The following is a 25,143-nucleotide window of genomic DNA, read 5'->3' on the forward strand; positions in this document are numbered from 1 at the left end:
TACCTGGACTTGTGCAGTTGTTCTCTTAATCGTAGACCACTTCAAACTTGGTCAAACTGTATGGGGAGCATCTGTGAGCAATCTTCAGGTCTTTTCCCATTGCAATGACATCCAAGCCAATGTTGTTTTAGGGTCCTTATGGTGAAAGGTAAATTTTTCACTAGTCTGAAGTTATGTGTCCTCTGACCCAACACACCACACCCTACTTTACTTACTAAGACCATTCTTAGAAGTTTTGCAGTATGCATTCCTAATAATACAATATACAAAATAAAACCTAGAGATTATGATGTATAATACAATAAACATACTGTTATGTGCTAATGCACCAATGTTAAAGGGTATTGTTGAATGCACCACTGCCCTAATATGGCCATATGATGGCACTGTCTGGTTGTGTTCTGGTGATGTAGACTTGTCTGTAATGAGCTTGTTGGTTCCCTCTTTCTTCATGGGTTACTAGAGCTGCCTAGATTAAATCAATATGCTTCATTTGCTTCAGGCACAAAGAACCACAGAATTACTACACGCACATCCTGCAGTAAATGTCTGTAAATAATAAAACAGGCATGTTCATATCGAGTCAGGCCTTTAGACTATTCAAGTCTATAAACATTAAAAAAATAAAAATAAAAAATAAACACTCTTAAACTGTACTCATAAACAGATCAAAGAGAGGCCTAGGATATAAAGTCACATGGTTCACTTTATGCTTAATAGGTAGTGACTGGAATCTAGTATTGAACAGTATTGATGTATCTCATGGCAAATACAAGACAGGCAATGTTTGTAACTACTCGGAAATGTTTTTGTCTTGTGAGTTCAAGAGCCCATTACTCTTCTAAGATACCCAGTCTTTTATTTCAGCAGTCTGTTCACGCCATCCCTTGCTTTGATGGAGTGAGCATTGGGAGAGCAACTGACCCAGTTTTTTCTTTATAGGATGGTTTTGGCTTGAGCAGAATAGCACACTTAGTATTGAAGTGTTGTTAGAGGACATGGTATTAGTTTATATTATCAGCATACATCGGTCAGTCGTCTCATATAGATTGCATGTGGAAGATAATATATTTTGATACACAATGTAGTTTTTTAACATCAAGATTTTAGGGTAAGTTATAATTGGTCCACATTTTTATTATTATTTTAAATCAGTTTTGCAGTTAAATAGTACTGCAGTGTGACAAAAGTGACACCATATTCAAATTTGAATTTTTGATACGTAGAAAATATAAACCTCAACTTGCATTTTTTTCTACCATTTCTACAGATGATGAAAATAATTATCAATTTTTTTTTTCAAAGGAACCAATAATAAACAACGTCAAATCTAAACAATTCTAAAACTCTTTATTCTCAGTGAAAGTATTAATCTAACATTAAAAACACACAAAAAGCACCTTGTTAATAATAATCAATTTTGTTTGTATACCCTGAATGTTTACAGGTTCCATCATTTCTGTCAATGCATGTGTGTGAATATGAATGTGCTGTTTGACAAAATACAACATGGCACCAAAACACATCTGAAATCCACATTTGTGACTGTAATACCAAATTAACAGTTTTTCAAATTCTTATTTTCCCTTTATATTCCTGTTGCACAGGTCTAGTAATCTTCATTGTGCTGCTGTGCAGTTTTGTTTCAAATAAGAGTCAAGGTCAATGCTATTAAATTGTGTCCGAATTCATGTCTTGTTCATCCAAAACACTCACTTGTTAACAATCAATGTCTCATAATTCATAACGGTCAAGTCGCATATGTGAAGTATAATTTTTCATTTCTTTTGTTCAAGTTGTTGTACATCAGACAGTGTTGAAGGCTTCCACTTGTATTAAGGTGTGTAGGCCGTGCCCAGGTAAGGGCTGGATGACCCGGAGAGCACTCCCGGTAAGGAACGTGTGCTAATGGGGCTGTAGCCTGGTTCGGAGCTGCGTCTGGAGCAGAGCTGAGACAGAGGCCTCCCCTGTACAGATTTGCCAGGAGGCCGGCGCAACACGGGGGACTTTTTAGGGGATTTAGGGTGCTTGTAGAGGAAGACGTTGTAGTGAAGCGGGGGGCTTGTCTCTGGGAGCATTTTCGCCTCTTTGGGAAGAAGCAACTCTAAGTCGATGGTCACACCACCCTGGACACGTACACACACGCAATCGCACAAAATGCAAGCATAACAACACAAACATAGGAATCAAAAAGCACATACAACACACAATTACAGATAGACACAAACACATAGCAATACAAAATCAAAGAAAAAGCAAGAAAGTATAAAGAATTTAACAAAAATCACATAAATTGTTGATAATGACTCCCTCATGAGCCGCTAAAATTAAAGTCAGTAAAAATAGGAAACTTAAATCATTATTTTAAGAACATTAGTATAAGTTGAGTAATTTCAGTGTTGAAACCAACCTGGCACAAACTGTATATGAGGTGGGCATAACTCAAGAGCGAGTTATCAGCTTGCAGGAATTGATCTCAGATTATCAAGAATATGCAAGTTTAAGTAAACAAAGGATTGTACTTGCACTTTGTATTAAGTATTGTAATACCTTATTTTGTGGCTCATTCCCAACTTTCAAATGTACTAGACTGACTGCCTACTTGTTTCTATCAATTCTGCTCATAATTGCTATGCAGTCATCTGGCATTAGTCACCAAATGAATTCAAATGTCTTAACTGTTTTATCAGTAATTCAATTCTTCAACAGATTAGATTCAAGAGCTCAGTTTCTGCTCTTCAGAAAAATTCTAAGGGGAAGGAAGTTTTCTATGTTTGTCACATTCACATAATAGATGGGAAACTTTGGTGTCAGCTTAAAGTGCCACCTTTATGCTTTTTCAAACATTACCTTTCATGCTGTGTGTAATATAGCTGTTTGTGAATGTAAGGGTCTGCAATGTTTTAAAGATCGAAGAACATGACAAAGTCATTGTCTCTGAAAAGAAGGAATCGATTTTGAACTGCAGAAATGTGTCATCAGGAATTCCAGCCTCACTTCCGTAACATATCTACGTAGGTTTGTAACAAATTTGCATAATGCCAGCCTACAGTCTTCATTGGCTGCCAGCGAACAACGTCTACTTTGACCCGCCCTCAAATACTTTAGTTGGTTCACGAGTTCGCATATACATATAATACATATACATATAAATAGAGTAAGTTATGCGTATTTGGTGTGCTGTCCAGGGGAGGGCTTCAAGCTCAGAATTTCAGCCTGAACCAAGAGTACTCCCCCGGATTAAACTAAAAGTGAGGAGATGGGGTGGTGGAGGGATGCTGATGAACTGTCACCAAACAGAGGTGAGTCTGCAGTGTATATACCTCTCGTTGGTTGATTAGCTGAATGCTTCCCACTTGTGCTAATTAGGTTAATTTTTTGAACCTGCTCCTCCCGAATTTTGTGAATAAAACACCATTTAGTGTTGTTGACGTATTGAGAAGACGCTGTTTCCTGAGCTGCGAAAGCAAATTCCCTTTTGTAGACACTTCCAAAGGATTAGGATGTAAAGAGTCAGTTTTTTACAGTGATACCACAGCAGTAGAACTCCCAACCTTTTGTTGTGTTCCTGTCATTTTATTGACGACTGCTTCTCAAATCTCTGCGGGGTCAAAGGAGGATTTGCAAAACTTTTATCCAGTAAAGGGATAGTTCACCCAAAAATGAAAATTTGATGTTTATCTGCTTACCCCCAGCACATCCAAGATGTAGGTGACTTTGTTTCTTCAGTAGAACACAAATGATGATTTTTAACTCCAACCATTGCCGTCTGTCAGTCAAATAATGGGAGTGAATGGGAACTCGAAAAATAAGAGTAAAAAAAAAAAAAACTTGCATAGACAAATCCAAATTAAACCCTGCGGCTCGTGACGACGCATTGATGTCCTAAGACACGAAACGATCGGTTTGTGCAAGAAACCGAACAGTATTTATATCATTTTTTACCTCTAATACACCACTACGTCCAACTGCGTTCAGCATTCGCTTAGTGAGGTCTGATCGCGCTCTGACAACGGCAGTGATGTCTTGCGCTTATACTTCAATGAGTGTGAGACATCACTTCCGCTGTCAGAGCGCGATCAGACCTGTGTTCTATTAGAGGTAAAAAATTATATAAATACTGTTCGGTTTCTCGCACAAACCGATCGTTTCGTGTCTTAGGACATCAATGTGTCGTCATGAGCCACAGGGTTTAATTTGGATTTGTCTATGCAAGTCTTTTTGACTCTTATTGTTCGAGTTCCCATTCACTCCCATTATTTGACTGACAGACGGCAGAGGTTGGAGTTAAAAATCATCATTTGTGTTCTACTGAAGAAACAAAGTCACCTACATCTTGGATGTGCTGGGGGTAAGCAGATAAACTTCAAATTTTCATTTTTGGGTGAACTATCCCTTTAAAAGATGGAGCAGTACCCGCTTTATTTGGATCAACTTGCTCCTGCGAATCACAACCTGTAAGTATATTTAACTATTGATGTATATAGACTACTTTCTACTAAGTGTTCAAAATACATAGTTTTGTGTTTTATAGGGAGCACACCAAGTGCACAGCTGTAGGCTAACTCATGTTAATGTAGTGAAATGGTTCTGCTAATCAGCTGGGCCCGCTATTACCTAAAATTGTGTTAATTAATGCAGATTGTCTGTCGTTCTTACTACCTGGAATAATGATAACGAATGGAGCAAGATTTTGCTGTAATGTCACATCAGTCATTCACGTGTAAGCAGCAGATCAATCACAACAGACTGGACCATCTGACCAATCAGAGCAGACTCTCAGAAATGAATGATTTGGAGAGAATCTTTGAACGGTTTCAGACTCTGAGAAATTAGGTGATGTGCAATGTATATTTTGAGAAAATGAAAATATTTTTTGACATTGGATGCATGTAAAACTATTGTAGGAGACCTCAAAAACAAAATGAGGAACCTTTAAAATAGTATAATAGGGGCACTTTTTCTTTTTTTGCATTAGAATGTATGGCCAGATTTCTTAAAATTTGTGATGTGTAATTTGTAACGTATCTATACACACACACACACATACATATATACTGTATATACACGTGTCTTATGCTCGCCAAGGCTGCATTTATTAAAAAAAAAAAAAAAAAATACAGTAAAATCAGCAATATAAGATTGCAATTTAAAGCAACCGTTTTAATTACTAACAACAATTAATACATTTTAAAATGTAATTTATTCCTGTGATGGCAAAGCTTAATTTTTATCAGCCATTACTTCAGTCTTCAGTGTCAGACAAGCTTTCAAAAACCATTCTAATGATGATTTGATGCTCAAGTAACATTCCTTATTATTAATGTCAATGTTACAAAGAGTTGTGCTGCTTAATATTTCTGTGGAAACAGTAATATGTTGTTGTTTTTGTTTTGTTTTTAACCAGGATTCTTTAAATAGAAAAGTTCAAACAACCAGCATTTCTTTGAAATAGCTTTTCATAATTGAAGTCCATCACTTTATCAATTTAATACATCCTTGCTGAATAGAAGTATTAATTTCTTTAAAAATCTTACAGACCCCACATTTTAGAATACTGAATATTTATTTTGTAAAATTTAAATATAAAATTAATTTTGGAAAAAAAATATAAAATAGATTTGTCACTAATCATAAGCAATTTTAGTTTTTACATTTTTAAATATTTATGATTTGTGGATATGTAGCCATTTTGCTCATTGCCTTTGCAAACTCGCAACCAAATTGGAAATCGTTATCCAAATTATACAAACCCAATATGTAAAGTCAGCCTATAGTCTTACAATAAGAGCATTGTTATGAGGGTGAAATGTCTAGTATGGTTAGCAATACCTAAGGAATGCTATAGCCATGCACAGGAGCCAAGCAAAAGAGTGAGGAGCAGCAGTGAAAGTGAAAAAGGAGTCAAAATGGGAGCAGTGGAGTTCAGGAATACACTGGCACTCAATTGTACCAGTAAAACGTTTTATTCCAAACAAACTTACTTTATTTATTGTCATTTGTTTTATCTCAAAAAAAAAAAAAAAAAAAAAAAAAATTACAAAAACAATTTTCAATACATCAAAATTAGAAATCAATTAGTTTCAAGACACAATGAGCTTTAAAACTGTATCATACTGCATAATCAATATCAATCCAAGCAGTATTTGTAAGTATATATTCAGACATACGCACTGAATAAGTCAACAAACATCAACAAATCTTTTTTTTTTCTTTTTTTTTTTTTTAACACTGTCTAAATAGCTATGTTATTTCCCACAGACGTTTTCTTTTGCACGAAAGAACACCAATGCATGCTGACTAAGGCAGGACAGACAGGAGTTCATAAGGTGAAGGTGTCACAGCGGTGTGGACTGAAGGTCAAAGGTTGTAAACCTGGCGGCTAAACCTTTGCGTTGTGGGGTGAAGTGTTTCATAGCGTAGCGTGATTTAGCGGGACATAGCATAACAAAGCCTGACATAACATGATGCAGCGTGACATCAGCAGTGACAGCAAACAAGGACAAGGTGAATGTGGCAACGCCAATGTGCAGGTAGGGTACTCTGGCAATAAGAACTCCATCGTGTGATGAGAGCGCACAAACATAAGTTAGCATGCTAGTTCAGCTTGTGTGTTCTGAAGCTCACATTGAGCCATCTTGAGGTGACTGCAAGGAAGAGTGCCATGTCAATGTTTAGTCTATTAATTAGGGAATTTTAGTAATTTTAAGAGGTCGAATGGTGTCAAATGTGTCTCTCGTTACAGTCACAGCGCCAGCCTGTGGCAACAGGATGTTACTACACGATGTTCATGTTGTTCTGCAGTGAGTTTACCTCCTCTGCATTGTCTTCTGTGGCGGCCTTGTCGTTTTCGAGTTTTGGCATGAGTGAGTTCTGGTTGTTCAAAGGCTCGTCCTCTTTAGGGGGACATTTGCATGGCTCTTCTTTGCAAGCGTCATCCTATGGAGGAACATGCACGCACACACACACACACACACACACACACACACACACACACACACACACACACGATTACTACGAGAAAAGGAAAGTAAACAATGCTACCCTTTTACACCTAGCATTAACATCTCAAATGGTGCATAAGTCATATAGACTTATTTTTACGATACTTTGTGGTGCTTTTTGGAGCTTGACAGCCCCCAATGACTTTTTTCAGTGTATGGTGGGGGAAAAAAACCTATGTGAAAACAAAATGAGATTTGGAATGGCATGAAGCAGAGTAAATGATATGTTTATTCTCCTTGGCTTCATTTTGGGTCTCTCTTGTATATTGTTGATTGTCTATTGCTTGCTTACTTTGATTATGTCTCTAACTTGTTCTCTTTTAATTCATTGTACAGCACTTTGGTCAACCCCAGTTCATGTACACATTGATTGATTGAAAATTGGGTATATTTTGGGGAACAATCCTTTAAAACCAGGGGTTTAAACCTGCTAGGAAGCAGTTTTTTTTAGTGCAATTATGTAATGCAAGTCTGCGTTTCCATCCAAAAATTGCATATTTCCCTACTGTATCATACGTGAAAAACAGTGTATGACGAGTTGTACATCCAAATTCATAGTGCTCATAAAAGAGTAGGCAAAATTACACGGACTTACTAATTGAGGTGAGATTCTGAAGTGTGCATACAATGGACATTTAATGCCAGCCTACATTGACATTTAATGGACATCCCATGAGGGACAATTTATGAATGACAGTGAAGCGACGCAACTAATGCTGGTAGGTGATGATTATGACAACATGGAAAATATAGTATATCTGTATAATATGAATGAAATTCAGACAAACAGTTAAACATACTTTTTAGCTGTCGCAGAGTAATTACTTATTCAGAATAAGTACCTACTCGAGAGAGTACTTGATTTTGGATGCAGCCCGAGACTCTTTATATTGTCCAAGCAGTAATAAAAAAAAAAAAACAATGACGACGTCAAAATTATGACAAGTATATGACAACTAAAGAAAGTCATGTTGACTTGATTTGTATTTTTTTAATTGACCATTTCATAGTAATAATTATGAAATAAAGCCATAAAATTAAAAGATTAACAGGATTTAAACATTGTTGGCAGGAGACCCAACTTTGGTTTGAAGACAAAAAACAATATTCTCTCACCATTCCTGATTTCTAACACACACAAATTGTTTAGCGTGGTCTTACGGCTGTCAGAGCGGAAAGGAAAGCTGCTGCTCTTGTTTGTTTTCCCGTCATCTCCAGACGAGTTCATATGTAAATTTTGTCCATTAGATCCAAAGATCTGAAAAAACCCGTACACTTACCCGCCCATAGACCCTCCCCTTAATAGAAATCAGGGGCTATATTCACAAAACATCTTAAGGCTAATAGTAGCTCCTAACTTGCAGATATAGGAGAAACTCTTAAAAATAATGGGTGTCAATCCTAATTGTAGGACTCCTAAATTTTTGCTTTAAGAGTATTTCACAAAGCATTTTAACGCTAAAACTAGCTCCTAAATCTGTGGAACGTTAGGAGTAGTCAAGAGGACTCCTAAGTCACCCAGATCAAATCACAAAGAATCCTAATGGCCGTTGCTGCCAATCTGCCACAGCAATCCACACAAAGACACTGTACACCATAAGGCAATATAGCGATAGCGCCTTGGTAGGTGCTGAACCTTTTCTTCATAAATGCAATAAATATTTATTTTGATTTATAGATTTGAAACTATGATAAAATGGCAAAAATAAATCTTTAATAAATAAATGAATAAAGTCCGATTGTGGCAGTTGTTTTCACGAGTCCACACTTACAAATGATTGAATAGAGTAAAAAAAATATATAAGTGTATTTGGAGTGCTTGGAATTTAGCCCAAACCCAGAGTTCTCCCAGTATCTCCCAAACATTGTTTATAAAACATAATTTGTCGCTTGAATTCTGCATTCTCTCGAAACGCAGACATGTAGAGGTTGAAAATTTCTCTGAACATATACTAGTTTTATTAGTGACATTTAGCCTACATTTTAAAACCTTTATTTGAATATGGCAACATGATACCTCATTCTACAATATTTTAAGATTAAAATCGCTGTCAAAGATTCCTCCCCCATCAACCAATCACTGTGTGCATAGTTAGTAAGTGTGTTGACATCATCCATAACAACGAGGTCAACCCCGCCCTTACTCTTAGCTTAAAGGTGCAATATGTAGGATTTTTGCAGTAAAATATCCAAAAACCACTAGGCCAGTGTTATATATTTTGTTCACTTGAGTACTTACAATATCCCAAAGGTTTCCAACTATTTGTAAATCGTGAGAAAATTGTAATTTTAGCCAAGGCTCCGGGACGTGTGAGTCGCCGCCTGTCAATTGCGTCATACCCGCGTTACCCTCGGTTTCCGGTTTTATTTTGTAGAAACCATGGAAACACCAAAGACGCTTTAATATATTACACGTTTTAATAGACGAGAACAATTGTTTTGATATTTATAGACAGAAAACTAATTGTTGTTATATAGCTCAACACATTTAGTCTTATTGTTTAAATCAAATTTTCTTGATCTTTTGCGAGTACCATGCTTTACCATGCCTCAGAGAAAAACACCATTTTGTGAAGTAGCTAACATAGCATAATCAGATGCAGCTTTATTTTTAGTAACAGTAATACAGAATTTTCTCCATCATACAATACGGTTTAAAAATGAATTGAATGCCATTTATAAACACAAGCCATCCAGTATTTAATATGATATTCTAAAATCGATCCATCTTACTGCAGTTTGTCTGTATATGATAAACAGAGCTGTTACCTCATACTCATGACCGGAAAAGCGGAAACGGCACCGGCGACTGTGGCATAATAAAAGTTCTGCTGCTCGTGAGGCGTGTGTTGGGCAATCGCTCCAGCGGCCTCGTTCAGCTCCCACAACACTCGGTCCTGCTCTGCTTCATACTACAGTAACATTAATAATCGCATCCATGAACATGATTTCTTCCCAAGTCCTATCCCTATTTTTTTGCCCCGTCCATTGAGGTGAAGACCACATGTCCTAAGATTCTGCGCTCAAACTTGGCGTCATCAAACTACGCCTTTGCTTTGAATAGGCCTCTAGCGACCTCTAGCGGACAGAAATCCTACATACTGCACCTTTAAGACTTCACTCTATTCCTTAGTAAAAGTTGGTCTCAGCAGCTCTGTGAATAGTTTAAGAAAAAAACTCTTAAATAAGAACCTTTACTGCCACTTAGAACTCTTAGTGGCAAGATAAAATGATTTGTGATTTAGCCCTAGGACAGAAGTAGTCAGAAGTGGACAAAAGAGACGGATTAAAATATCAGGTATAAATGGTATAAATGGTATAAATAAGTTTCCCTCGTCTACTTGTGATCCGATCGACCAAAAAGCATCTTAATAACAGGTGTAAAAAAGGCCTTAGTATCTCAATTTCATCTGTCATAATAGACTTTGAATCTCATAATTACGTCAAATTTATGATTATGAACTTGTCAATTTAAATTTTTCTCTTTTTATGCCTTTGTATCAATTATGATTCACCAAAGCATGATTTTTTTCTCTTATGTGGCAGAAAGGTGCTTCCATATGTCTGGGATGCCACACATTTGAAGATGTGCATCTTTGGAATGCATTGAGGTTTGATCACTCCAACGGATTTGTCGGATCACCGGATGTTAATACTAGCTGTAAACAAGGCCCTGGAGAACCATAACAAACAAAATTTTCTGGGGTTCATGAGTAAGTGCATGGATCTGAATTCAGTTTTTTCTACACAGCTTGGAGGAGGAAATGCTAAACTTCAGAGCATAAACTAATCCACGACCAGGAATTTCAAGGGATATCTACAGTTTATACCATTTACCAAGAGACATTATTAACACACTATAAGCATAGTGGTTACATTAACTGGATAATATGCCAGGAACAGTAAACCTTGCTTATTCATAAGGCATTGTAAAGCAATACTTGTTAAAATGGTGTTTTCAAAGCAATGTTTACTGCTGTGAGTGTGAGTCTCTGATTTACTAATGCTAGGCATTAAAACAAGTCCATTAAAAGCAAAGCTTTTTCAAAACATGTTTTGTAACTTGCTACCTGTGATATCCCTTATGAAACCACAAAGGAAACAAAAGAAGACTTTATTCATGCTGCTGCGTGCAAATACTCATTCTCGCGAGAGATGATGAAAAAAAAAAGTAAAATAAATTCTCCCAGGAGGTGGAAAGACAAGTAAACAACTCACAAGTAAATAAAGTCACCTAGGAATATTTTCATGGCTCTTTTGTCTATGGTCTGTCATCAATCATCCCTCATTTCTTGTCTCATCTCAGTTTTGCTCTATTTCTCCTCCCTGTTGCACAGTGAAGCTGTCAAACTCTCTTTTAATCATAAAAAAAAGTCTCTTTCACTATGAAATCACTGGGGGACTGGGCCGACAGAAGGTGAATAAAAAAAAAAGTCAAGGCAATAATAATAAAAAAAAAATTATCAAAAAGAAAGATCAGTGACTAGACTAGTTTTTTTTTTTCAGTTCAGAACAAATAAAAGACCTAAATCAAAGTACTAGAGAACAGGGTCTGACAAGTTCAAGGTTTACCAGGTACTGCAGGGCAATAGGTCTCTGAGTGGGTGAATATAGAAGACAGACCACTTTTTGGCCCTCCTTTAAAGATCAAATGTTACACGCTAGTCTGTGGAACATTTATTCATGACAGTCTACTCTGAAAGGTTACAAAAAGATGGGAGCACAGAGCTTGTACTCTTGTAACCAAAACAGAAAGTTTAAACAGGGCTTTTCACACTGCGCTTATAAACACTGGATTTTTTGTAATTCAACACAACTTTTAACCCTAGGTATAGAGGAACGTTTCACACTTGTCATTTAGAATCAGAGGTTAGCACTGCTTTTGATTTTTTTTCTGCATTGCGGTGCCAAACATGTACAGTGAGAAATGGTGCGGTGTTAGAATGTTATAGCTACAGTAGATGCCTAGGAACAAACACCCAATCGTCTTTCTCATATTCACGTGACTTTGGACGGTCACAAAAACACAGCGTGTTGTATGAAAAGTACAGTAGTTCCAGCTACTGATGTTGAAAATATCAAATGGTGAAAGAAAAGGTGTAAATTGGAGTTGAGAAGAGTTTTAGTCTTATGTCTATAGTCTGAAAAGTCCATTCAGGAAGAAATTAATGGTACAGTCAGCAATGTATAATATGAATATGTAAACAGGTTTGTGTGCTGTGTTCATCCAATCAATGGCACTGACACCGCAAATATGCAAATATAAGCAGTGGTGTAAAGTATTTGAGTAAATGTAATTAGTTACTGTACTTAAGTATCTTTTTGGGTACTTTGTAGTAACATCTGAAAGATATTAGCAACTTTTCTTCTCTACTTGACTACATTTTTGAAGAAATGTACTTTTTACTCCAATACATTTGTGATGAGTAATGCAATTACACATGGTACATTTTGCATGGCACCTAACTTTTTCTGCAGTAGTTTGTTTCTGCTATAAAGAAGTGATATCACCATCTACAGGGCATTAAAGGTACTATATCTTGTGCATTTTGCTCTTACTCACCCAAACTTGTCAACAAAGCTACTTTACATGAATGTGAGTGCATTAGCAGGAAGTTGCTGAATCGCAGGTGTTTTATTTAGTAGATGAGGTCATGACTGCAGCCGTTGATAAGGCCAAAACCAGTACATCCAGTGCAAGTAGACTTTGACTGTTTAATTTTACTTAACGTTAAATTATTTATCTGCTATTGTAAAGTAATCTAATTACTTTTTACATGCAGTAATCAGTAATGTAATCAAATTACAATTTTTAATGTAGTCATTTGTAGTGGATTACTTTTTTTGAGTAACTTACCCAACACTGTTGAGGACTAGTAACTTGTAATGGAGTAATTTTCGCTGAAAGGTATCTATACTTTTACTCAAGTATGGTTTTCAGGTATTCTTTACACCTCTGCAAATAAGAATGTTTAGAGATGTACAGTGTGAAGTCATCTTATGAATTTCCAGGATTAAATGTAAATTACGAGTTGTGTGAAAATGTGAAGATAACCCAGGATTCCGTTTACCTGGGGTTTAGAATGACGCAGGGTTAACTAACAATTTTAAAGTCCTATTCGGACGGGATTAGTTTATAATTAGTGTAAACTAATTATTACCAGAGCTTCTCAGTGATTTTAGTCCCATCTGAATGTGCCATCTCGGTAATCATTACGGACAATGTCAGTAAAGATTACAGCGACTTCTACCTTCTGTAAAAAGGTCCGGAAAAATTACATCAGGTAATACTAATCCAGTTTGAATAGACCCGCTGTAAATATGTACGGTAAAATTTAGTCATTTCCTGTTTAAAAGTAGTTCCCCTTTCGATACTTCACTCGTACTGCGTATGGGGAAAGGTCTCCCTTTTTCCCCGCTGCTGAAGCCTTTTTCAATAACGCAGTGTAACTGCATCGTCATTGGTTCACTCATAGACAAGTTGTTGAACCAATGACGGCGCGGCATAGCTGCGCGGCCTATGGCGACAAAGCGCGCGAATATTCCCGCCGAAATGGGCGGGGTTAGGGGCTATATAAGCAGGCGTTTCGCCATAGGATTTCAGTGTTTTCTCCTTCAGCGACGACCTCTACTTCTATTCGCTGATCTCCGCCTGAAGCCGAAGAAGCTCGCCGCCTTCCTGACAGCTCTCGCCGCCGTCTGAAGAGGCTCCCGCAGCGGACTCGCCTGGATTCGCCGGACGAGGACAGCGCCGGCGCCTTCACTGACTGCAGCTGCAGCGCCGTCGTCTAGCCGCCGCCTCCTGCTTCCCGCTCCCGGCCGCTTCCTGTGCGTCCCCTGCCGCCATCCGGCGCGCCGCCTGAGAGCTTCACCCGCGGCTTAACGCCGCTCTAAAAGAGCGTTTCCACAGCAGTTTTCACCGCTTCTAAGAGCTTCCGCGGCCCTCGCCGCTCTACAAAGAGCCACCCAACTGCCGTTTTCACGGCACTGGCATCTCCCGATGCCCCGTCACTCATGTGCTACGTGCAGGGCCCCCCGCACGATAGCGACGGACACAGCGAGTGCGTCGCCTGCCTGGGCAAGCCCCATGCGGACGGCGCGCTTGCTGGAGACTCATGCCCGCACTGTGAGTGCATGAGTCTCAGTTCCCTGCGCTTGCGGGTCGCCTTCTTCACGGAGGGCGATCTCGCCGCTCGCGCCCTCCCGTCTCCTTCCTCCCGCGAACCGGCCAGGAAGAGACAGCGGGGTAGAGCGACTCAGCGCCCGGAGTTAGGCGAGCTCACGCCGGCCCAGCCCCCGCGTGCCTCGCCCTCTCCTCCGAGGGAACTCTCTCCCGTTCTGTTCTCTCGCCCTGAGCAGCGTCCCTCTGCCGAAGCAAGTGACCTCGTCTCATTCGGAGGAACAGACGACGAGCAGGATGACTCCATGTCACTTGCGGCTTCCGAAGCGGAAGCATGGGTTGGTGAGCCGGATGACCCCGCTCCCCCGCCTCCCTTGGAGCCCATTGAGCACGGCCAGGGCATGAACTATTCCGCATCCTGTCCAGAGCCGTGGAAGAGCTGGACCTCGAGTGGGCCCCTCCAGAGGAGCCGTCTCGCAGCCGCCTGGACGAGTGGTTCCTGCCAGGCCGCCACCAAGCACCTCGCCAGCGCTCAGCGCCCTTTTTCCCCGAGGTCCACGAGGAGCTCACGAAGTCGTGGCGCGCTTCGTATTCCGCCCGCCTTCATACAACGCACCGCTCCGCCCTCACCGCCGTCGATGGCGCCGAAGAGAAGGAATACGAGCACCTGCCACCCCTAGACGAAGCGGTGGCTGCTCACCTCTGCCCTCCCGCGGCTGTGGGATGGAAGACCAAGAGGGCCCTTCCTTCCAAGCCCTGTCGGACCACCTCTACTTTGGCTGGACGGGCTTACACCTCGGCGGGCCAGGCTGCCTCCGCGCTTCATACAATGGCCATATTTCAGTTTCAGTTTTCACCGCTTCTAAGAGCTTCCGCGGCCCTCGCCGCTCTACAAAGAGCCACCCAACTGCCGTTTTCACGGCACTGGCATCTCCCGATGCCCCGTCACTCATGTGCTACGTGCAGGGCCCCCCGCACGATAGCGACGGACACAGCGAGTGCGTCGCCTGCCTGGGCAAGCCCCAAGACCCATGCCCCCAGGTCTTCCAGGCCAAACTCCTCCGCTCGCTGGACGAGTCTGGAATTGATGCGCCGGCTTTCAAGGATCTTCGCAGCGCCACCGACCTTGCCCTGCGAGCCACGAAGGCCACGGCCCAGGCCATCGGGCGTTCCATGGCCAGCCTGGTAGTTTTGGAGCGCCACCTGTGGCTCAACCTTACGGAGATCAAGGACCTGGACAAGACGGCCTTCCTAGACGCCCCGGTCTCTCCCTCTGGTCTCTTCGGGCCTGCAGTGGACGGCTTCACCGAGCGCTTTACTGCTGCGCAGAAATCATCTCAGGCTATGAGGCATTTCTTGCCTAAGCGCTCCAGCTCTGCTTCTGCGTCCAGCCGCCCCAGGACTGCGCCGGCTCAGCAGAACAAGCCAGCTCCACCCGCAACACAGGCAGCGCCACCCAAGGAGCACCGCCAGCGCTCGCGCCCTGCGAAGCGCCCTCCCTTCCCGAGATGCCAGGGACCCCGGCCCAAGATTGTGCTGGACCCGGTGCCTCCGAAGTCGTCCTGATTCGTCAGGAAGGAAGAGGATGGGGGAATCGTCCCGTTGCGACCGGACAGCCCCAAAAGCTCCCAAGAGTAATTTCCCCTCCGCCTCGTTTAATTCCGGGCGTGGGAAACATGCTCCAAGTGACAGCTGGGCCCACACCTGTTGCGCCCACCCTAAACGCCGTTTTCACGGCGAACAATATTTTACCTCATCAAAAAAAAAAAAGAGCAAATTTCCTCTTCCACCTCTCTCGGTGTACGACCCCCTCAACGGCGGTCTGTCGCCCGATATCATTCAACCCCTTGCCACTCGGGCCGAGGCCTGGCAGGCCATCCCCGATGTGTCAGAATGGGTTATGGGGATCGTAACCCAGGGCTACTCGCTCCAGTTTGCACGACGGCCCCCTCGCTTCGGCGGGGTGCTTCAAACCTCGGTCAATCCGGACGACGCGCATGTCCTCCGAACCGAAGTCATGACGTTGCTAAGAAAGGGAGCTGTGGAAATAGTTTCCCCGACAGAGAGCGAGTCAGGCTTTTACAGCCGCTACTTTCTGGTCCCCAAGAAGGATGGTGGTCTCAGACCCATTCTAGACCTCAGACTTTTGAATCACTCCCTCATGAGACGGAAGTTCAAAATGCTGACGCTGAAACAGATCCTCACGCACATTTGCCCCGAGGACTGGTTCTGCTCGCTGGACCTGAAGGATGCGTATTTTCACATCCAGATAGCCCCCCGTCACAGACGATTCTTGAGATTCGCATACGAGGGAGTGGCGTACCAATATACGGTCCTGCCCTTCGGGCTGTCTCTGGCTCCTCGCACTTTCACCAAGTGCATGGACGCGGCGCTTTCCCCTCTGAGGCAAATGGGAATCCGGGTCCTAAATTATCTCGACGACTGGCTCATTCTAGCCCATTCGCGAACCGAGCTGGAACACCACAGATCCGTGCTCCTCAGCCATTTACAATGTCTGGGTCTCAGGGTCAACTTAGCCAAGAGCTCGCTGTGTCCCACCCAGCGAATCTCGTTTCTGGGGGCAGTTTTCGACTCAGTCCGCATGACGGCAGTAGTCTCGCCGGAGCATGCTCTAGCGATTCAGCAGCTCACGGCCTCAATCAAGAACAAAGCCTGTCTCCCTCTGAAGTTTTTCCAGAGGCTACTAGGGCTGATGGCTTCCGCCTCCCCGGTGCTGCAGCTCGGCCTTCTTCGGATGCGGCCTCTTCAGTACTGGTTGAAGTTCCGGGTTCCTCCCAGCGCCTGGCGGCACGGCCGCTTATGTCTCAAAGTCAATCAGGCCTGTCTTCTAGCCCTGAAACCTTGGATGGACCCTATGTGGTTCAAGCGCGGAGTACCCTTACAGGCGGTCTCACGAAGGACGGTGCTCTCAACGGACGCTTCCAACTCGGGTTGGGGCGCTGTGTGCGAGGGCAGACCGGCCTTCGGCTCGTGGAGTCACGAGGAAAGTCGTCTACACATCAACTGTCTAGAGATGCTAGCAGTGATGAAGGCCCTTCAGTCTTTTCAGGCTCACTTGACAGGACGTCATGTTCTAGTCCGATCGGACAGTATGACAGTGGTGTCATATTTAAACCACCAGGGCGGTCTCTCGTCCAGCCGCTTATGCGCTCTGGCGAAACGTCTTCTGGAATGGGCTCTTCCGAGGCTTCAGTCGCTCAGAGCGACTCATGTTCCTGGCAGGAACAATCTGGGCGCAGACATGTTGTCACGGAGCAACATCCCCTCTGACGAGTGGATGCTCCACCCCCAAGTGGTCCTCAAGATTTGGGAGTTCTTCGGGAGGGCAGAGATAGACCTCTTCGCCTCAGAAGACAACTCTCATTGCCCAACATTTTTCTCGAAGGAAGTCGATGCTCTGGCCCATACATGGCCCAAGCACGCTCCTTTACGCCTTCCCTCCGATCGCACTGATCCCTCAGGTCATCAGGCGCATCAGAGAAGACCAAGACAGAGTCCTTCTGGTGGTCCCGCTCTGGAGGAACCAGGTTTGGTCCTCGGAGCTGTTCAAGCTCTCCCTGAGAGCCCCGTGGCCGATTCCCCTGAGACGGGACCTCCTCTCTCAGGCAAACAGAATGATCTGGCACCCACAGCCGGAGCTTTGGGCTCTGCACCTCTGGTCCCTCGATGGGAGCCGACCAGCCTCCCCGGGGACGTCCTAAATACCATTTCTCAGGCTAGAGCCCCATCCACGAGACGCCTCTATGACCAGAAATGGTCTGTCTTTGTTGATTGGTGTTCCTCACGCAACATAGACCCTGTGGAGAGTGACGTATCCTTCATACTGTCTTTCCTCCAAGAACGCTTGGAAATGGGGCCCCCCCTTTCTACTTTTAAGGTTTACGTAGCAGCCATTGCGGCGTTCCATGCTCCCATTGCTGGCCAATCAGTGGGACGTAACGGCCTTATAATCCGTTTCCTGAGGAGTGCTAGGCGATTGAATCCTCCTCGCCCCCTCACCGTTCCCACTTGGGACCTCTCGCTGGTCCTCAGGGCCTTAAAGGGAGCCCCCTTTGAGCCAATGGGTTCAGCCGATCTCAGGCCCCTAACGCTAAAGACCGCTCTGCTGTTAGCACTGGCATCGGTTAAGCGCGTTGGCGATTTGCAGGCCCTCTCTGTGAGCCCTGCATGCCTTGAATTTGGGCCTGGAGACTTCGAAGGTCGTTCTGAAACCTAGGCATGGCTACGTTCCTAAGGTGCTCTCAACCCCGTTTAGAGCTCAGGTCATCTCGCTTTCTGCTCTTCCTCCCTCGGCGGATGAACGAGAGCTAGAGCTACTCTGCCCAGTCAGGGCATTGAGGACCTATGTGGAGCGATCGCAGCCTTTCAGGCAGTCGGATCAGCTCTTTGTTTGTTTTGGTGGCCGCACCAAAGGGTCTCCGGTCTCAAAACAGCGCCTTTCCCGTTGGATAGTGGACGCTATTAACCTGTGCTACTCCTCACTGGGTGCAGACTGCCCCATAGGAGTCAGGGCCCACTCCACTAGAGGAATGGCTTCCTCGTGGGCTTGGTCCAACGGAGTTTCCATTCAAGACATCTGTGAGGCGGCCGGCTGGTCTTCGCCGTCCACTTTTGTCAGATTCTATCATCTCGATGTCCCGACCTTGCAAGCTCGGGTTCTTTCAGTGTGATTAAGCGGCCTCTGGCGAGTTCCGCCTCACACAACCCCAGGAATTATTTCCTTAAGTGTAACTAGGGTTCGATTAAGGCTTTGCCTTCTCGCTTGTCTTTTGGACCCACTCCCATGTGTCCAATTTCAGGCTATATCGTTCCCAGCCGTGGCACGGCGTGGTTGAATTCGTTCCCCATACGCAGTACGAGTGAAGTATCGAAAGGGAACGTACTTGGTTACTAACGTAACCTTGGTTCCCTGAGATACGGAACGAGTACTGCGTCACTTGCCGTGCCACGAGGCTGCGGCTTCAGGGTCGTCACTTCAGTCAATTACACTGAAATCCTATGGCAAAACGCCTGCTTATATAGCCCCTAACCCCGCCCATTTCGGCGGGAATATTCGCGCGCTTTGTCGCCATAGGCCGCGCAGCTATGCCGCGCCGTCATTGGTTCACTCATAGACAAGTTGTTGAAAAAGGCTTCAGCAGTGGGGAAAAAGGGAGACCTTTCCCCATTCGCAGTACTCGTTCCGTATCTCAGGGAACCGAGGTTACGTTAGTAACCGAGTACGTTTTCTGCGCATTTTTCAAGCATGGAAGCACTTAAAGAAACATTCATGTGTTGTAGGTGGTGGGACAATTTAATTAATAAATCGGACCTAACTGTTATTCATAGTTTATATATTTAGATTATATGTGTTTTCACACATTGTATCAGGAAGCAACGTATACCCACATCAGGGAGGTGACGGCAGTGCGTAAATCAAGTTACCCCTCCCACTTCTGCTAGTTTTACTGAGATGTCTTGTCCCGTGCAAATTGGCCAATTAATATTACAGACATCCTGAGGTAAAATTACTTTACTCCACCTCCCCACGTAAAACTAATCCCGTCCGAATAGGGCGGGAGTGTGAAAAGCCCATGATATCAAAAAGACAGTTATTTTTGTATATTACTATTGAGAATACACTGATTTTACACTGATTTTAAAATTACAGTTTTGATAAACTACTAAATATTTCCAGGTTTTAATTCCAACTATTTTACTTCTTTCTCAAAATAGAAGTTAAAATACCACGGTACAAATTGAAAATCAATTGTTTTACAAGTACAAGTGAATTTAGGCATCATTTTTTATCTTATTTCGACTCTCATAATGACTTAGTATTCCATAATTTTAAAATTCCATAATGTTTTTTTAATCCCAAAATTATGACTCTGTCTTTTTTATTATGTAGTAGAAATGGGCTTCCATATGCCTGGGATGCTACAAATGTGAAGATACACAACATTATAATGTACAGTATTAAATGATTTTCATTTACAGATTTTCTAAAGATCACAGGGTTCCTACATATTTTTCCATTTCAAAATTCTATACTTTTCCAGACTCAAATTTCTCAACCTCTCAGTAGATTTTTCAGACCATATTTAACAAATGGTTCATTCAGCATTATATTTAGCATTATATTTGGTATACAGTACATTAATCTATAAATATTTTAATTTTCTCTTTTTTTTCCTCAATGGTTCTCTCAAAGTGATAAACATGCACTTATATGATGAGAAGAAACCTAAAATGCTTTATAACCTGCATATATTCACATCTGACACATCAGTTTGATACTGTAAATGTGGTTTGATTTTGTATGATCACCAAACAGCAAAGTACAGTCTGATTTACAGTCTGCTCTTTTATCCATTGCTGGTCTGAGTGGCATTTAAGTAAACATTTGTTTAGTGAAGTTCAAAAGTTATTATAAAGAAATAGTTCAGCATAATGAAAATGTGAACCTGGAATTCATTCAGTCATGTTTTACAAATTTATTTTTAGAAATGTATTATTTTAACTGAATAGACTAGTAAACTGTGTAGAAACCCTGAGTTCAAGTTATTAAATTAACTGTGTTTTTTAAAGATTAACAGGGCATTACATGACGACAAAGGTAATCTACAAGCAAAATAAGCACACACAATTAAATAGTTCAGATGGTACAAAAAACAACAACAACAAAAATGGTATAGACATTACATGGTTTGTGCACCCAGAAGTACAAGTAGGGTAGTCAAAACAAATTTTAACAAGGTCACTATGTTGTTAGTGCTTTGGATGACGCGAGAAGTTAAACAGTTGACACAGTGACACTACGCTGGCTAACAAGATGAAGTTAAGCTATAGTAATCAAGTTCTCACACTAAAAAGTCACAATACCAACTACGGTGAGGACATTTTTACTCTATTTTTATCCACTAAATTTTATTGCTTTTCTATATCATTTCTCAGGAAGAGAGAGAGGGAGAGAGAGAAAAAGAGAAGTGTTTTAACTATGATAGTAGACTTTTCAAGGTGAGTAATAATGAAGCGACAGGATTAAAGCGCTTTATTTGAATCAGCAGGGCTTCAAAGCACACGGGGAGGAGGTCAGTTCGAGTCATCTTACCTCACTGCAGGGATCCTCATTGGGTTTATATTCCCACGTGTATCTGCTCATGGTTTTCTAAGGAGTGGGGTGGCGAGAGAGGATTACTCTACTGACACACTTCTAATACTTTGTTATCATGTCCTCTTAATTAAATCGACATCAGCCTCAGCAGGTATTCCATTATATTAATTGTATCTTGTAAAAAAAAAAAAAAAAAAAAAAACAGTTAGGACTAAAACTCCAATTTAGTTTTAACCATTTGACAATCATTGCATTGATTGCCCAACCACACTACACAACCGCTAATATGATCAGTATGTTTGGAAACGCATAAAATAATCCAGCTGTAGTACTTCACATGGCCTCAGGGGGCAAAGAGATAGGGAGGAAGAAGATGGTATCTCTATTTATCATTATCTTAATGATGAAGAAAAGAATGGAAAAGAAAGATCTCCCACACAAAGAAAAGAGTAAAACAATAAGTATACCTCCTAAATCAACAGAGACAGAGTGAGCATTTTCTCATGCAGAGTGGAAAACAGCAGGGAAGACAGGAGAGGAAGTTACCTGACACATAATGTTATCATAGTAAGCCAAAGCACGGGCATGGGGGAGGTTAGTCGGGGTGTCACACAGTTTCCTTACATTTGCCTGAGAGCCCTCTGCGACGGTGGACAGCGAGAAGTTATCGATGTGCTGCTCCGACTTTGGACGGCATTTACTGAAAGATAAAGAGAGAGAACAAGAGATAATAAAATAGATTGATCAATTAAACGAGAGCTTAATTTGGGGAGATACGACCATTAAAGATCTAATTAAATGCTTTTGTTAAGCACAGACTTTCTTTCCTGTGTTGATATACACGACTGTTAAAAAGTTTGTGGTTGGTTTTAAATTTTTTTAAGAATCTTATACCCACCAAAACTGCATTTACTTGATCAAAAATACAGTAAAAGTGTATTCCTGCTCTCAAGCCATCTTAGGTGTATTTGACTTTCTTCTTTCTGAAAGATTTGGCTGGTTAGCTTATCTTTTATTGACAGGCGTATAAAAGTAGCTGTGACAATTTTCTCAAGCAAACTCAGTACATAGATGCCCTCAAAGCAAACAAACGAGCTACAAGCAAAACTTTGATTGTAATTCCATAGGGTCTTTAACTTGGACATTTTTGCTATATTTAATGCACTGGATTAAAATCTCATGTTGTTTCTGCTACACACTGTATGCAAGCAAGCACACATGCACACAGATATTACCTGCAGCAGATTGGAACTCAAACTTAGACTTTTCACTGTTGTCATCCTGTCTATATCACAATGCTCCCTTCCCTTTATCTCCTCTCCCTTTATCCTCTCTTCTCTTCCACTCCTCTGCTCTCCATCTCACCCCTCTCTTGGACTGTTTAAATGCCTTTGGCTGCACAGTATATAGGTCACCCTCTCAGTCACACACACACACTTGTGTTGCACTGTCAGATTGGCCTACTTTTAGGATAGAAGGGTGATATCATTGTGTTCAAATCCCATATTAACACTGTACATTTTATTGTACTCCAGTGTGTATGTGCCAAAATGTATTCAGCTCAATCAAGTGATATTTAAAGAGGACCTATTATGCAAAATTCACTTTTATAAAGGTGTTTGAACACTGATGTGTGTCCACAGTGTGTAAACAACCAGCCTATAATGGTTAAAATTCAACCACTCCTTTTTTTGCCCTGTTAGCATAGATACCCCCCTGAGAGATCTGCAGCACAGTCCGCCATTTCTGTTTACTTGCTGTAGCAGCTGGAGATATACAATGTCTGCACCAATAAAACATTACAAATGTTCAGTTATTGGATGTACCAATGAACATAAGAGTCTCCATAGACTCTCTGCATCTGAGCCACTGAGGACACCATGGTTGAATTTCAATTATGAAGGAAATGTGCAAAAGAAAGTCGGTAAAGAGTCATATTTGCACAAATACTTTTACACCAGACTGCTTCACAAACAAGGGTCAGTTCAATGCTGGATTTGCACAAATGATTAAAGGATTATTTCACTTTCAAATGAAAATTACCCCAAGCTTTACTCACTCTCAAGTCTTGCTAGGTGTATAGGACTTTCTTCTTTCTGATGAACACAATCGTAAAAATATTAATAAATATCCTGACGCATCCAAGCTTTATAATTGCAGTATGCGTTACCAAACGAGTATGAGCTGAAGAAAGTGTCTCCATCCATCATAAACATATTCCACACGGCTCCCGAAGGTTAATAAAAGCCTTCTGAAGTGAAGCAATGCGTTTGTGTAAAAAAAACAAGTTATGAAGTAAAACATCTAGCTTCCGCCAGACCACCTTCTGTATTCTTCAAAAAGCTTCCGCTGTACGTCCTACGCCCTCCCCATTTCAACTTACGGAACTGACGCGATGCCAGTTCCGTTTTTTTTCTGTAAGTTTAAAAGGGTAAGGCGTAGGATGGCTTGAAGGAGAGTAAAGCTTGAGCTAATTTTCATTTGAAAGTGAACTCCTTTAACACGACGGTATGCTAGTTAATGTGTTGAATCAACTCCTACAGAAATAAACTACATAAATTTATCCATTATCCATTCAGAAACATCCAGTCGCATTCTAAAAGTTGGGTCCCACTTTATATTAAGTGGCCTTAACTACTATGTACTTACATTTAAATTAATGATTTGATACAATGCACTTATTGTGTACATACATGTTTTTATATTGTACTTATATTTGAAAAACACCTGCATGTAATTACATCTGTAATTAATTTCTGTAATTACATTTATAATTACACTGTTGACCCATCCCTTACACCTTACCCCTACCCTTAAACCTACCCATACCACCTAAACTTACCCGTATCCCAATTCAATAGCAGAAAAAGTGTTTTGCAATTCAATATGAACCCAATAAGTACAATGTACTTATTTTTTGATGTAAATACATAGTAGTTAAGGCCACTTAATATAAAGTGGGACCAAAAGTTGTAACTTCTTCCTGAGTCTTTCCATCAGTGTCCAACTCTGGTTTGAACAATGACAAAAAAAATGACAAACATCATTTTGGCTGTGTGAGATTCTCCAGCTTTGTTGTTGTTGAGTATCCAAAGTGCGAGCGGTTAAAGCTCGGCCCTCTCACACCCAAAAAGGGGCACATTTGACAAGCTATAATAAATGATCTGTGGGGTATTTTGAGCTGAAACTTCACAGACACATTCTGGAGACACCAGAGACTTATATTACATCTTGTGAAAAGGGGCATAATAGGTCCTCTTTAAACCATCAATTATGAAACTAAGACTCATAAGACTAAGGAAGTGTCCTAAGGAGTGCGAGTTTACATGTAATTTTACCCATGCTTGCGAAGACGTCGGTTTTCAGTCTTAAGCACGTGCAGCCTCTTGGAGAAAAAGACTATAACCATGAAGAGGAGGAGCAACATGATGGCAGCCCCACCCACTGCTATACACATCACTTGGAAGTCTGAAATAACCGACTCACACCTGGAACCCTTGTTCCATATATACTCCTGAATGTTACACCTGCAAAACAAGAGAGATGTTAGAAAGAAAGAGAAAGCTATGCAACGTATACAACATCTTTCACATGAAATAACAGTCTATAAACAGAATTTGAGACAATGCATTCTATATGAACACAGAAGGAAATCTGGTCAAAAATTTTGGACTGCAATAGAAATTGAACGGAAATTAAATATAATAGAAACTAGACTGAGAATTATTTGATTAAATAATCATTTAATTTAATTGTATTACTCAAATGTTGCTTTTTATAGCACAGGAGAGCATGTTTGTTCCTCCTAATATTCCTTAGGAGAAATAAAATGGCTATATAATGTTATGTGATGAGTTCATATTGAAATCTTCGGTTTTTGATGGAAAATTGAAATCTTGAAG

The 25,143-nt window shown here is 41.6% G+C and overlaps 1 protein-coding gene across 8 annotated transcripts in view; it reads right to left on the reverse strand.

Annotated features, from left to right (window-relative positions):
- Positions 1-1,333: 1,333 nt before the first annotated feature.
- cspg5b (chondroitin sulfate proteoglycan 5b) overlaps positions 1,334-25,143 on the reverse strand; it is a 49,641-nt gene continuing 25,831 nt past the window's right edge. Inside the window, exons 3-7 of one of the 8 annotated variants that reach the window (XM_048202237.1) lie at positions 24,580-24,768; positions 21,788-21,941; positions 21,239-21,295; positions 6,814-6,939; positions 1,334-2,126 (exon numbers count right to left, since the gene is read on the reverse strand). In XM_048202237.1, coding sequence (XP_048058194.1) covers positions 1,836-2,126; positions 6,814-6,939; positions 21,239-21,295; positions 21,788-21,941; positions 24,580-24,768 — 817 coding nt within the window. In that variant the 3' untranslated portion in view covers positions 1,334-1,835. Of the gene's footprint in view, positions 2,127-5,919; positions 6,648-6,813; positions 6,940-21,238; positions 21,296-21,787; positions 21,942-24,579; positions 24,769-25,143 lie in introns of those variants that run through there. The other 7 variants (XM_048202239.1, XM_048202244.1, XM_048202240.1 and 4 more) reach the window with 7 other exon arrangements.

The sequence above is a fragment of the Megalobrama amblycephala genome, linkage group LG9, assembly GCF_018812025.1.
Source record: "Megalobrama amblycephala isolate DHTTF-2021 linkage group LG9, ASM1881202v1, whole genome shotgun sequence".
Classification (NCBI taxonomy): domain Eukaryota; kingdom Metazoa; phylum Chordata; class Actinopteri; order Cypriniformes; family Xenocyprididae; genus Megalobrama; species Megalobrama amblycephala.